The following is a 13,986-nucleotide window of genomic DNA, read 5'->3' as shown; positions in this document are numbered from 1 at the left end:
ACTCCCTTGACTAGTTTCATAATCGGAAGTTTCAATATTGTTACAATAGGAGATAACAGTTGTGTCGTGATGGTGAATTCGTTCTTCATCATGTTCATACTTATGTCAGGTATTATGCGTGTTATTGCATGATGTATGCCATGTCACCTCATTCTTAAATCCCACAAGAATATGCATCTAAAATTGTTAAGTTCTCAATTGTAAATCTTATTATGGGAAATGGAAAAAGCCAACCAGCAGGTTTGTTAATAGAAGATAAAGCGTTTATTGCAAATAATTTTTGGACCCTTCATAATGCCGTATATGGAAATGAAACGGAAAGAAATGTTACTGTTTTCGCTGGAGTTGCCGACACCAAAGGTGAATTTTCTGCTCTGGAAATGTTTTCAAAGGTAAGAATAATTATTTTTGACTTGAGTTGTTGTAAATTATTGATACATTCAAAAGGTTAATCCTAATTATAGAATCTGATGTTACACCGTCACCCGAATATATTGAAATACGTCGCTTCCTGGAGAGTAAATGATCAAGTTTATTTAGCCACTGAAGAAGTTAATACATTGCAAAATGTAATAAGTAAACAGACATCATTACAGATTTGCATTGGCCTGCATTCAATTTTGAATGCTATAAGTTTCCTTCATGAAAAGGTGAGTTCGTTGAACATTTAGATAGAATCCTTTATATACTTTCCAATTTTACTTTTCTTTTTTTTTTAAATTGATTCTTGAGACGAAAAATGCATACAAACTCAAGTTTTGATCCAAATAGATCCTTATTTGTACTTTGAAGCACCAAGTTTTTCAGGGGGAAAAAATTACAAAAATGTTTGAGTTTAGTGTAGTGGTTAAGTAAAAAACCAAAATGGATAATTTATCACTCTTTATCTGTATTTCTCATTTCTCTTGAAATCATTTAGTGAAAATTAAAGTTGATGTATTTTTTGGGAAATGTATATAACTGAAGATATTCAAGGTAGAAATGTAAATAGTTGATGTGAATCCTACTCTTCTTGTTACAGCATTCTCAAAGTTCAAAATTATACATGTTTTTCGAATAGATATTTTTACCAAAACCTAGCACAGTCGTTACATAATTTCAGTCCAACAAAAACGTACTTTTTCGGTCCCAAAACCGTTTTAATGATAAACCGTTTAAAACTGTAAGTTTTAAAGAGACGTACCAAGATCAAAGAAACCTTTGTTGTCAATACGATAAAAACTAGAAAATGTTTTAAAAAGCTGGAAAGTGACATTTTACATGATAAAATTTAGCGTCAACTTTGGGCTAAAGTCTAGTTTAGTACACTCTCCGTGCAAGTTCACCCCACAATTAACGCATAAATAAGCGGACCTTAAAGCCTATAAGAAATGTATTTCTACAAAACAGGTGCAGCGAGACTAAGCCTGTCTAAAACCTCTTCGCGCTAGATACCTATCCAGTATGATTTGAATATCGAGTAAGGAAGGAGTAGTTCTGTCTGAACATGTGTTGAACTAGTAATTCAATTCCAAGCGGAGTTGTTTCGCAGTTGGTTCACAAAATCGCTGAAGTTCTGGTTGGTTTACTTTAAAAGGAATGGTAATACCATTACCATTGGAGTTTGATGGTTTAGAATTTTTCTTCTGTTAGGGCAAAGAGGTGTTTAGGGAGAGCTACGGGTAATCGAGGGCGAGGGAACAAAATCCCATGTAATACTCTGTAATTTTGGGATCTACAAAGTTGGTGCACTTTTCCAGGGTTGCTTTTTTTTAAAAACATTTTAGGAAATAAATAAATGATCTAACATTTAGTACATAATTTTTTTATTTTTTTTTGCCGGCGCATCGACGTCTATGGCCATTAGCGCCTTTAGTACATAATAATTGAGGAATTAAGCGAAGTTTGTAAAATCTTCTATTCGAATCCAAAAATTGAAATATTTTTTTTAAAAAATGTACATTATTACATAAAAATTTATAAAATGAATAATAAATAATATTTTTAAAGACGTGCAGCGGATATTTATAACGCTAAAATTCTGTAAATGGTAAGTTTTTTCCTTGCAGACAATATTGTTTCACCTTTATAAAAGCTTAAAGTTTAAATCAGTACTTCCATAACTCCAAACTGGCATGCCATCCTAAGAAACGTTATTCTTTCCCAAGGAAGGAAAGGTGTGAGATTGCATGACTGTTAAATATAAATTGGTTGATTTAAGACTCATTTTGCCATTTAGATTGTGGAACAATTTAGGCTTCTTTTGCTCATTTAAAGGATTATGAACAGCGCAAAATTCGACTATACGTACTTGTCTATCCTATCGTTATGTATTAAGTAATTTTTTTTTATTTGTATTTAAATTTAAAAAGATGATGTGAATCCTACTCTTTATCTTACAGCATTCTAAAAGTACAAAGTTATACATTTTCTTTGAACATACATTTTTACTAAAGGTCATTGGCATTTGCACATAAGGGAGCTTAGCATTTCCAAACTATTTTTATTATCAACTCATTTCTTACTTAGTTTTTCTCATTTCTTATTAAATCTTATATTTAGATGAAGATTTTTTAATGTATATTCTTTATTTACTTTTTTTGTACGACTTAAAATATATTGCTCCAACTTCTTTGGTTAACCATTTTTTTAGGCGCATTCTTCTCACAATAATATATGTCAGGCATCAGTTTATGTTACTCCAGAGGGCCATTGGAAACTTGCAGGATTAGAATATTTGTGTCGGTAAGATTTTTGGATTTTTCACTGTTAAAGAAATCATTTTACTAAACTCTTATTATTCCAAGAATTGTTTTCGTTTTTATTATTATTGTGGTTATGGTGCAAAAAGTAATTTCAATTTTCCAAAAACATTTTCTCTACTTTCATTCTAACATTATCTACTAAACGTTCGTCTTTTTTTCTTTTTTTTTACATTTCAAATGATTTATCTTTTCAACTTTTTCCGTGACCAAAAATTCAATTATTTATTTTAATGTTTTCTACGATAAATGGTTTATTTACTTATTTTCACTTTTCTATCTGAATAATTTTATTTTATTTTTTATCTTTCTGGTGGATCTATCTTTTGTTTTTGAAGTTAGCATAGCACAAGGGCTATGAAGACGTTAATCGCTTTAGCGAAATAATATGTGGGTTACAATAATTCCAAGAAATGGAATCTCTGAAAGTTTCTCCAAAAATATGAAGCACGAGATTTGTTTGCAGTATTTTTTTTAGGTGCGTCAAATTAGCGCATCAACGGAGCTTTTTTTAAATCACTATTGGCTTCGTTCTATCGGCCACCAAACAGTGATCTTTCGTTACAAAAAATAAATAGTGATCAGCACCAGTTACTGGCTGCGACCATTAACTTATGGGTGCAGAGTAGGTCTCAGGAGTGGTGGCTTGCCACCACTGGGCAGAGACAGGCGAAGGAGTTTATTAAAGGCTATTCGCCGAGGCTGACTACAGAATTAATCCGTCAAGGCCGTGGGGCTGTCAGGATGATTGTAGGCCTATTAACTGGCCACTGCAGACTCAGAAAACACATGCATCGCATGGGCCTGGCAGATGATAGCCTCTGTAGGTTCTTTCAGGAAGAGGAGGAAACGGCACTACACGTGTTGTGTCAGTGTGAGGGGCTCGTGTGGATAAGGATGTTACTTCTCGGGGAGGAAAAACCAAGGTCTGTGAGCTTTACCCAAGAGTCACTCTCCAGCATTAAGAGTCTGATTGAAAGGACAGGTCTGGAGGGTGAGCTTTAAAGTTAGGGGAGCCACAATAGACCCAAAGGGGTCGCAGTGGCGTAGGCCTTGAGGCCGCCATAGTCTAATCTAAATTAATCTAACCAGCCACTGGACAGTGAGCTTAAGAAGCTCCTAGAAAAAAAAAAATCTAAGAGGCCAGCTGCTGGATTCAAATTCGTGAACTACTCGCGAAAATCGAGTTTGCTAACGATGAGCTGTCTTTCTTCGGTGTACACCACGCTGATTTTAATCTTCTTCTTCAGAGCGAATGCATGATCATAAATAAGTTGTATTCTAGCTCTAAAATTTTAAAAAGTTCTCTTTTCCTTTTTGCTCTTTATGGTACTCCCTTATTGGATTATAGCCTACCTACGAAATTACTGTGAAGCCAATTCTTAAATCTTTTCTCTAGATTGTAACGAACAATAATTAGCATTATTATTATTATTTATTTATTTTTTAACTATTTGAGACTCTTACCTATTTATGGTTTAAATCTTTTGCCTTTTGTATATATAAAGTTAATCATGAAAATATTATTTTCTTTTTAAGTTTTAGTGACTTAAGTGCTAGATTTTTATCTGATTCACGACAAGGAAGATACGATAGAGGTATTTCCCCTAGTGAAAATAACCGAGTTCCGCAGCCTCCTTGCGCTATAGATCAATACGCTTTTGGTGTATTTGTAGAAGAAATTCTTAAATCGAGAACTGACGGTAACTTTTTTTATTTAATCTGATATCTGAAAGCTTTGGATCACAGATTTTAAATTTTGGTTTTTGAAAACCTTTTGACAATAAACTATAATGACGTTGAAAATTCATTTTCAACTAATGGCATATCAATTATTTCATCCGTCATAGATGACATGCTTGTTTTCTTCCTTTCTTGGACTGGTTTATGAAATTCATCATTTACAATTCAAACTTGTATAGGGAAATTAAGAGTTTCACTTATAAATTTCTTTATATCTTCCACGGTCACATAATGTCGAAAGAACGTACAAAGCTGATGAATCAGTCTCTGAATGTAGTATAAATCCGAAACCAACTGTAATGAGAGAAAACTTGACATGCTATGACGGATAAATTATATTTATTGTACGCCTTGCGGATCCAATCCTTTTTAAAGAATAATAAATTCTAAACTGAAATTTTGCAGAAAATGTTCCTGGATTATTAGATTTTTTAAATATTGCGAAAACTGAGCTTCAGACAGCTGATTGTAAAGCACGTCCATCTTTCAGAAAATTATTAGAGCATCCATACTTTACCCATCAATTTATTTATATTCATAACTTTTTAACAGAATTACCCCTGAAATCAGGCAGCGAAAAACAGATATTTTTCAGGTAATTAGATGATTTTTGATTATTCTTACACTTTATTCTTTAGGAACCAAATATAATCTCCTAATTTGTAAAATAAACACGTAAGTTAGCACATATATTTTGCTTTTTTATTTTTAAGGGAATTAACAAATAAATTAAGTGAATTCAATGAAGATGTTGTGGCTGGCCAATTAGGATCATTACTACTGTCTAGAATTTTATTGCTAGATAACTCTGCTCAAGAATTCCTTTTGCCACAGATGCTTAAACCAAGAATTGGTAAATACACAACTTTGATCGGATAATAGATTAAACATTAGATATACGTTCTTGACAGGCTTATTAATTTTCCAGATGAAAACTCCAATTGTATTTTTTCTGAAAAGACATTCAAAGAATATATTGTGCCGAAACTCGTATCAATATTTCATGTTAGAGACACCCAAGTTAGATTAATATTGTTGACCTATTTCCAATCCTTTACAACTATGTGCTGTGCAACGCAGCTGCGTTCCGAAATTTTACCAGAGGTAATCATTTTATTTTTAATTACTATTTGGTATTACTTTTAGTATTAATGGAAGTTTCTTTTTAATAAATTATTTAAACTCAAGTTTTATAACTGTTCCCAGCGAGTCCATAAATGATGAAAGTTCGCATTTATGTAGAACTTAAAATTATATTTTTTAAAAATTATTTATAAAATAAATAAAAATTGCCTAAATTTCCTTATTGGTTTAAACAAAAAATGTTCTTACTTATATGACTCAGACAGTGGGGTGACAACAGGCAGAAGCTTTAGGAGTGAAAGTCAAATTTTTCTACTTAATCTCTGAAATTGTACTAAAATCCAAAACTAGTTGGAATGATAAAAAACTGGCATTCCGTAACGAATCAAATCACAAATTATCCAGCATTTGCGCCAATCATGTGTGCAAACAAAAATATTTCCTTTATGTCTCAAGTTCTTTGTCAAATGAATGAGGCGATTCTTTCGATTCAAGACGTAACATAAAGATGTTGAAAGCTATTTTAGCTGTTCTGTCTTGGAAAAAGAGATACAAGCATAAAGTAAGCAAACTGGAAAATGTTAAAAGAAATGTACGTTGTAATGGGACTAAGAAGTACATAAAACTCTAGAAATGAATTTTGGTTAGTAGTTTCGGACACACCTTTCGTACTCTTCTCCACGAACTAGGTAAGAGAGTGTTACGATATTAGGAAAAGTTAGTTATTATTCAATGTCGCCTTGAATACACTACTACCACACTTTAACAAAACGTCTTACTTTACGTATATAACAATAAATCATTTATAAACGTAACAAGAAAGTGAAAAGGAAAAATCAGCTGACCCCAAGAGATGTTACCGGCGGTTAGATGATCTCTCAATTGTGGAACAATGGAAATAAGTGTCAGACGTCACTATTCAAGAAGTTCAGGCCTAATATCCTCGACGACATAAATGCCATTATTTTTAGGAGTGTCAAATGTATGATAAGTCTGCCTGCCAATGGTGCATGCTAAAGTACATCAGCATAATCTGGGATTACATCTTAATAACATTCTTCTGGTGATACGCCGCCATTATAGAGTCGAGAAAATGGCCTCAGCGTTACTTTCCGAAATGGCACTTGTTTGGCAAGCTACTGCATAAGTACACCATCATCACGTTTGTTGACATTTTGGTATTTAGCAAGTACAAAGAAGCCGTGGTTATAAATCCAGTTTGCGTTTCGAATTCAGTGATCCTGAAAAGTAACGCCAATGTTCGGTGTGAATGTGTTCGGCCCCTCTTCGAAGAGGAATTCGGGGGAAATGCGGGAGTACAAAACATTCCGTGCTTACCTCCAAAGAAGAACCAGAGGTGTAAGACAATATAAAACACATACCGGAGAAGAGAAATTAGATTCCACTGATTATATAATAGTCAATAATTAAAACAATAAATCACACTTCTAGTGGAGAATATATCAGTGATTGTGGTAGGGAATTTTAATTTTAGAACAAAGAATTGAAGAACAACTAAAAAGTCATAATGTTTTACCGTTATCAAACCGGATAAACTTAACAAAGTTATAAACATGCCATCACATAACAGTAATAAGTCATTACAAGAACTATTCGACTTTTCATTAATTACAGTTATCCGTATCATAATTACATATAGGCGAAAAACTAGTAAACATCTGGTAATAAGCATACAGTATTGAAAATTGTTTTTAACATGTTACCAAACATGGTTGCTAATGTGTATCTTCTTTAGTGGTTGTACATAATATGACAAGTATACATTTACATAAATAAATTTTAGTTCAGATAATCTCTGCTCCTTAGACCTTAGACTGTGAGGTGTGTAGAAATATATATGGTCACTCTACAAGTCAGAGTTTAAAGCAGTAAAAGTAGTTAAATTCATGTTAATGCCACTGTTTTAAATTAATTTCTTTATCGTTCGCTAATTTTATTTAATTACAAATAAATTGTCCATATTAGCCGTTAGAATATTATAGTAAACAGAAAGAAATATAAGTGATGCATAATAAAATCTTTTACTGTTAATTATTATACCCCTTTCAGCAGTTGGCCTGCTGAATTCTCCATGAATATGTATATAAATATAGTTTTTTGTAAACGTATTAATATTGGTTTTTAATCTTAGCTCCTCGTTGGAATTAAAGATACTAATGATGAACTAGTAGCAGCTACACTCAAAGCCCTATCAGAATTAGTTCCGATTTTAGGAGCTGCTACTGTTGTAGGTGGAAAACGTAGTAAACTTTTTTCAGATGGAAGGCCAAAGGTTTGATTTTCTTAAATTAATCATTTTTTTTTTCTCTTAAATAGTTTCCAAAATTATTTTGTTTTTCTGAAAAAAAATTATAACATTGTAAATTTAGGTTTTTTTTTTTTAAATACAAAACTATTTTGGATTTCTTACTCCTTTATTTATTTTAATTTGGTAAGAAATTTTACAGTGATTAACTTTCTAGGTTCGCAGCTATTCCAAACGTACTGTTAAAAATATTGTAGAAAAAACCAAAGAGGTAGATGCAGGTAGTTTTCACTATTCCTCTTATTTTGTTTTTACATTTGAATCATACAAAAATAAAAAGTTCAAAATCACTTTTTTATTTCAGGTACTGTACCTGTTGAGGAAAGTGCAGAGATGTTTTTAAAAGAAAGGCCTTCGCCAGACGGAGGCGAAGCTCAATCAGTCGCTACACCTGTAGAGGAAGCTGAACAATGGGATTCTTGGGAGACCCCTAATAATCCAAGCAGTGAAAATGTAAGTGAATACAAAATAATAATAATGCGATAGCACAGTACTGGCCGTTAAAATGGTTCTTATATTAATGGCAAATGCGTGAACTCTTTTATGTAATTTTTGTGACTTCGCAGTTGAAATAAATTTCGAGAAAACCTCAAAAACGGCGTTTTCAGAAATTATTATCGTTCTTCTTTTTATCTTTTTTGTAAATAAAACTGCAGAACCGATTTTTATTAAATAATAAATTTTAGATAGGCGTCTTTCGGGGTTATCGACGCTGTACACCTCACGAGGAGAGGAGTTACATCCTAAACGTTAGAACCCCACTAAAAGAATCATTATAATTAAAGTAACTATATCTACAAAACTTAGCCCGATTCTGATGAAATTTAATTAGATAAATAGAATACAGTTTCCCCTCTTAAGTTTAACGTTCATCACACTCTCACTGCTTTAACATAAAGTATTTCAATCGTGCTAAATTTTCAATCGAGCATTTTCATAAAGAGGAGTAATTTGATTTTGAAACTGTATGTATGTGTGTCTTTTGAGTATTTCGACGCTGGAGATTCTTAAGAAGAGTTTACACCTCAAATATCATATGACACGCCCCACGCAAATTATTATTGACAATTGATTACCGAGTACAGTCCTGAGTAACAAAAAATGTTTTAATCGCCGTTTAATTACTGTTACCTCTCTGGGAAGTAATGTAATCGTATTTAATTCCTTTTAAACCACTGAATCGTCTAGTAATTAAATGCTCGAATTAAAAGAGCAAATCTGATTAGTTCTTCATAACTTTTACAGTTTTATTCAATACTGTTTTAACCCAGGACCGGTTTTCCTCCAACTTGGTATCATGCTCTCACAACTTTTGGTACTTGTCTCACACTGTATTTTGTTCCTACCATATTGGTACTACTCCCCCACAACTTTTAGCCATTTTTTTCATGTTAAGGTGAACTTCCTTACACTCGTCACTGCCTTGTCTGAAACAATAGGCGATTACTTTATAAGTTGATAAAAATTTAAGGTCACTTCGAGTGGATTTAAAACAAGATTATACCAATAAAATAATTCCTAGATCTCTCTCTACAATTTATAAATTACACAAAATAGATAAAGCATAATTTGGTGAAGACAATAATTATTAAAATTGTTCATCTAATTTATAAATTTTATTACCAAAATACTAATGTAAATATGTGGTGACTGATTTATTAATTCAAAAGGAAGAAAAAATATTGCCGATTTTAGTCATTATTTTTTATTTTTTCTAATTTTTCGACCCTGGGTCTAGGTCACCTTCAGGGCTTAAGCTACTAACAATTATAATATTTTTATATTGTTATATCCTAAGGTTGGTGTGTCTTCTGCCCTGTCTGTTTATGTATAGTACATAAAAGTTTATGTAATAAAAATGTATGAAAATTTAATGCTATAACATTATTTAAATGACGTCAATAGTTTAATTTCAATTTCTAATTTCAAAAAGTCCAATTGATTTTTATGTGTTTTTAATATCTACTGACTCTAGCTGCTGGCCCTTAGATTTCCTCTTCCTAGGAGCTTCCTACAGCTTGCTGTCCAGTGATGGACATTGTTGTCTGTAACGAGAGAACACTACCCAAAGCCTTAGAAGGGATTAGCCAAATGGTTAGCGTACTGGATTCCCATGCGGATATCTCGGGATCGAATCCAACAGCTTGCTATCCCTTTGATTTTCTCTTCCTAAGAGCTTCTTACAGTTCACTGTTCTGAGATAGACAGTGATGTCTCAACGAGAGAATACTGTCCACAGCAGTCATTGAAAGAAGCTTCGGGCACCAATGACCTCAGAAGTTGACGCGCCTTAAAATACAGAAAAAGAAAAAAATCTGTCAGGAAACATGAAACAATTGTTCTTAGGGGAATGATAAAGTATTCAGAATACCTTAATAGTATTCCTAGAAATCAGTTCAGAAGGAGGGGAGAAAAAAGAATCAGAAGTATTTTTGAATAAAATACATATGCTTTATTAGTATGTTTTGTCTGGTTGAAATTGCGAGCTACAGTATGCAAAAAATGGGCTCTTGCTAATTGGTCATCTACTATCTTTGAAAGTTTATGTTATGGGTACTATTAGGAAACTAACGTTATTGTGTGAAGAGAGGAGATGGTAATTTATTAGAAATTCTTCCTTGTCCAGAAGAAATAATTTTTTTTTCTTTTTTACTTCAGATACCACATGTGGCTGAAGAACCTGTAGAACACACAAATGCTTCGGAAAATAAATACTTAAAAGAAAATTCAGTGGTCCAAGACAGTGCTAAATCAGTAACTGCCAAACAACTAGCAGATTTAGATGTATTAGATGTTAAATCTCAACCTATTTCGGCAGCAGTAAATCCAGAAGAAGATTTTTTCAGAGATATGGAACCTGTTATCTGTAAAACACATGTTGTTCACATTTCTGATCCTCAAACGTCCATATCGGAACGTAAATTAAGTAAATTTGAAGTAACTGACGAAATAATAGGTAGTGTTGATGAAGGATGGGGAGATGAATTAGAATGGGCTGATGTGAACGAAGTTTCCAACGTAAGTAGTCAATCTGATACATATTGAGCGAAATTTATGTCCTGAATCTTTTGGTGCCCTGACTGCTTTTAAATTTTGTTTAACAGTGATAATTAGAAAATATCCACGTTCCATTATACTTTTGTTTTTTTCTTTCACTTCATTTTGTGCTTATCATTATATCATGAGTATAAGTTGTGCAAAAGTTTTTTTTTTTCTTTTCTATCGATATCGGTCTTCTTTTCACTTCGCAATTTGAGTATATTTTTTTTGTTTTCAGTTTTAAAATGATTTTATATATATATATATATATATATAATGTTCGGATAACAAAAACAAAAGATAAGATAATATGCATTCAATAAACGAAGTTTTTCAGTGACAAATTTTATTAAAAAAAATTATTACTCATCCCTCCTTATCATTTCTATTTAATGTGAACATTGTTACAAAATATTCAAAATAAGAACCTCATTTTCCTTTAATGTTGAAGAGAAGAATTAGACACTTCGCAAATAAAAAATTGTTTTTAATGATGAAGGAAATTAAAAATATTTGTATTTTTTTTTAATATTCCTTTTTTTGGGGGAGTTAATTCCTTGGTGAATGCACCGAAAAAAAAGTTTTTCAGATTGTAAATTGGCATATTATATTCTTTGGTGGTAACAACACTTAGAAATACTTTAATTATCGATAACTGCCAGTATCTGTAAAAAATAATCATTCCTAGAATTTTGTTACGTGTATTTATGTAGCGTAAGAAAATAGATTTAAAAATATGGTCTTTTTCTGGATATTTTTCTATTTCTTAAGAAGCGTCTTATTCTGTGGGTAGAAAAAAAAATTAGGCAATTTTAATCAGAAAATGAAACTATTATAGGCAATATTATATTGTATGTACAATAGAAGAATATCTTCCTTAAGGGGTAGGTGCATTTATTAGAATATTGATGTTATAGCTTTTTGATTTGTTAAATTTTTAGTATTGTTTATTTGTTTCTATACTATTATTAAAAACTTTATATATTTATAAAACCATGATTTTTTTTTTGTTGAATTCTTAAAAAAGAAAAAATATCTGTAATGAAACAGAAATAGATTATTTGGAGAATTTTTGACGCAGATATATTATTCGAACTGTATAACACACACAAAAAAAAAATAATAATAATAAAATAAATAAAAAAGAAATGTTCAGGCTACACTTTTTTTCTGTTTCGTTACTTTTTAATTTCATATCATTTCACATCATCCTATATAATTTCATTTCATATAAAATCACAAGAAAGGTGTAAGTTATAAATATTGTGTATAATAAAAGTAGGTATGGGTTGGTTTCTTATTAACCTTAATTTGTGTGTGTGTGTGTGTGTGTGTGTGTGTGTGTGTATGTAGGTATCAAAAATTTTTTTTTTTTTTTACAATGGGGCCAACATTTCGGCATGGATGTGCACCATCTCCTATGTCTTTGTTAGAATAGGATGGTGTCCTTGATGATAGACTTCTTCTGTAATGTTTGGCTATTTTATACAAATATACCTACACACTCTTTAAGTCACGAGTTTAAAAGAGTACAGTCAGTTTATTAATGCTCAATTAATGTTAATACCACTCTTTTAAACGGAGAACGCTATCAAACGAATTACTTTAGAACCTAGAAATTTTTTATCAAGCGCCAATTTTATTTAGTTAAACATGAATTATCTATATCCGAAATAAATAAATTTAAGTAAGGAATAATAAAATAATTCTATGCATCTGTAATTTCGAATATGAAACTTAAGTATTCTATTATTAATTTAATTCTTATTTTTTTGTTTTGGTTCACTGGTGAGTGGTTTCTCTTCTTTTCTAGAATTATTTTAGTACTGCAGGAGACGGCGAGAACTGTTTATGGAATTGCTATTATCGAGGTACATATGTAAAGGGTAAAGTAGATTGCGTCCTCGTCGGTTCTCTAATAAAGTAAATACTCTTACAAGAGACTTATGTTTAAATAATTTACAATCGCTAAGCAGGCAATTGAGTAAGATAACACAATCGGACTTTTTCAGGGCTCTGATGCACGAATCTAATTTCCATTTTTGGGAATATAGGTAGTTATTATTATATCTACGTCCACGAACTTTTGTCAATAGGTTAAATACTGCCAGATATCATATTATTCCATCTCCACATTACCGATGGTTACGACCGATTACTTCAGGTGTGGTAGTCAGCGTGAAAAATCATATTATCGTTAACACAAAATAGAACAATGAAATAAAAGAAGCTGTTCTGAATCAGAGGAAAAGCTCCTAGACTTGGATAGTTATAATTATGTACAATCCGGCCAGAAATCGAATGTCTTAATGGAAATCAAATATCAGAGAATTTTATTTCAATTGGGGGGTTCAACCTTCTCCAACTTGCTGAGGATGCAGGGAAAATAAAGAAGTTGGAATAGAGATTAAGGAAGTGGTCAAATTCATTACTAGAAATCATTGTTCCTGACTCATCCATTTTCTTCCCTTGTAGGGGTTAGCCAGCATCCAGATTTTATTATGGTTCACATCCGATTATTGAATAAAACGGATGTAAGTATCATCTAGAATCATCTAGTGGGCATGAATTCAGAATTTCGATAAAAATTAATCTCCCTGATAAATTTCATCTAAAAGAAAGACATGAGACCAAGATGAAACTTGAAAAAAAAGAGGCCTGATGAAAGACGGCAGTTTTCTCAATATTTAAGATAATGAGTGCCTACAAATGCAAACCGTGGAAAAAAATAAAAAACAAAAATATGATCCATTCTGGAATGACAAACCGAACAACCTAAATTATTTCTTAGAAAAGGCGAAATTCCCCCTGCCATTATGGAGATTCGTTTAAGTAATTTATGAACATAGAGATTTCTGGAGGAAGATTAATGAGACTTTTCACTTTGTAAAAGAGTTTTAAGAAGAAAACATGGTGAAATCAAAGTTATCAGCTGATTTCTATAATTTACTTAATTGATTTTGTAGTAACTCAAATTATCTCTAGCTCCAAGCAGAAATGCCATACCATAATTTAGAGGGTAAACAATTCTATAAAAACAGATCTATAAGGTTC

General features: G+C 31.8%; 1 protein-coding gene across 2 annotated transcripts; it reads left to right on the top strand.

The window, feature by feature from the left end:
• Nucleotides 1–32: 32 nt before the first annotated feature.
• Nucleotides 33–12,092, top strand: LOC141459132 (protein-associating with the carboxyl-terminal domain of ezrin). Of its 2 annotated transcripts, XM_074137783.1 has the most exons (12): nucleotides 33–392; nucleotides 465–650; nucleotides 2,633–2,724; nucleotides 4,281–4,444; nucleotides 4,890–5,079; nucleotides 5,198–5,337; nucleotides 5,413–5,588; nucleotides 7,720–7,860; nucleotides 8,051–8,114; nucleotides 8,198–8,346; nucleotides 10,552–10,911; nucleotides 11,171–12,092. In XM_074137783.1, the coding sequence occupies exons 1-12, from the start codon at nucleotides 213–215 to the stop codon at nucleotides 11,174–11,176; spliced, it is 1,848 nt and encodes a 615-aa protein (XP_073993884.1). In that variant the 5' UTR covers nucleotides 33–212; the 3' UTR covers nucleotides 11,177–12,092. The 2 variants fall into 2 exon arrangements, with proteins under 2 accessions (XP_073993884.1, XP_073993877.1); XM_074137776.1 differs by lacking the exon at nucleotides 11,171–12,092 and having other exon boundaries at nucleotides 10,552–11,164.
• Nucleotides 12,093–13,986: the final 1,894 nt, after the last annotated feature.

The sequence above is a fragment of the Rhodnius prolixus genome, unplaced genomic scaffold (assembly GCF_049639745.1).
Source record: "Rhodnius prolixus isolate KJV_2025 unplaced genomic scaffold, Rpr scaffold_1, whole genome shotgun sequence".
Lineage (NCBI taxonomy): Eukaryota > Metazoa > Arthropoda > Insecta > Hemiptera > Reduviidae > Rhodnius > Rhodnius prolixus.
This window is presented reverse-complemented; position numbering and strand designations above follow the sequence as displayed.

What these genes read in the sequence shown, in the direction of transcription:
- LOC141459132 (XM_074137776.1), top strand. Translation starts at nt 213, where the DNA reads ATGGGAAATGGAAAAAGCCAACCAGCAGGTTTGTTAATAGAAGATAAA. An exon ending in GTTCCGAAATTTTACCAGAG is followed by an intron (nt 5,589 to 7,719) that starts GTAATCATTTTA and finishes TTTTAATCTTAG; the next exon opens with CTCCTCGTTGGAATTAAAGA. An exon ending in AACCAAAGAGGTAGATGCAG is followed by an intron (nt 8,115 to 8,197) that starts GTAGTTTTCACT and finishes TTTTTATTTCAG; the next exon opens with GTACTGTACCTGTTGAGGAA.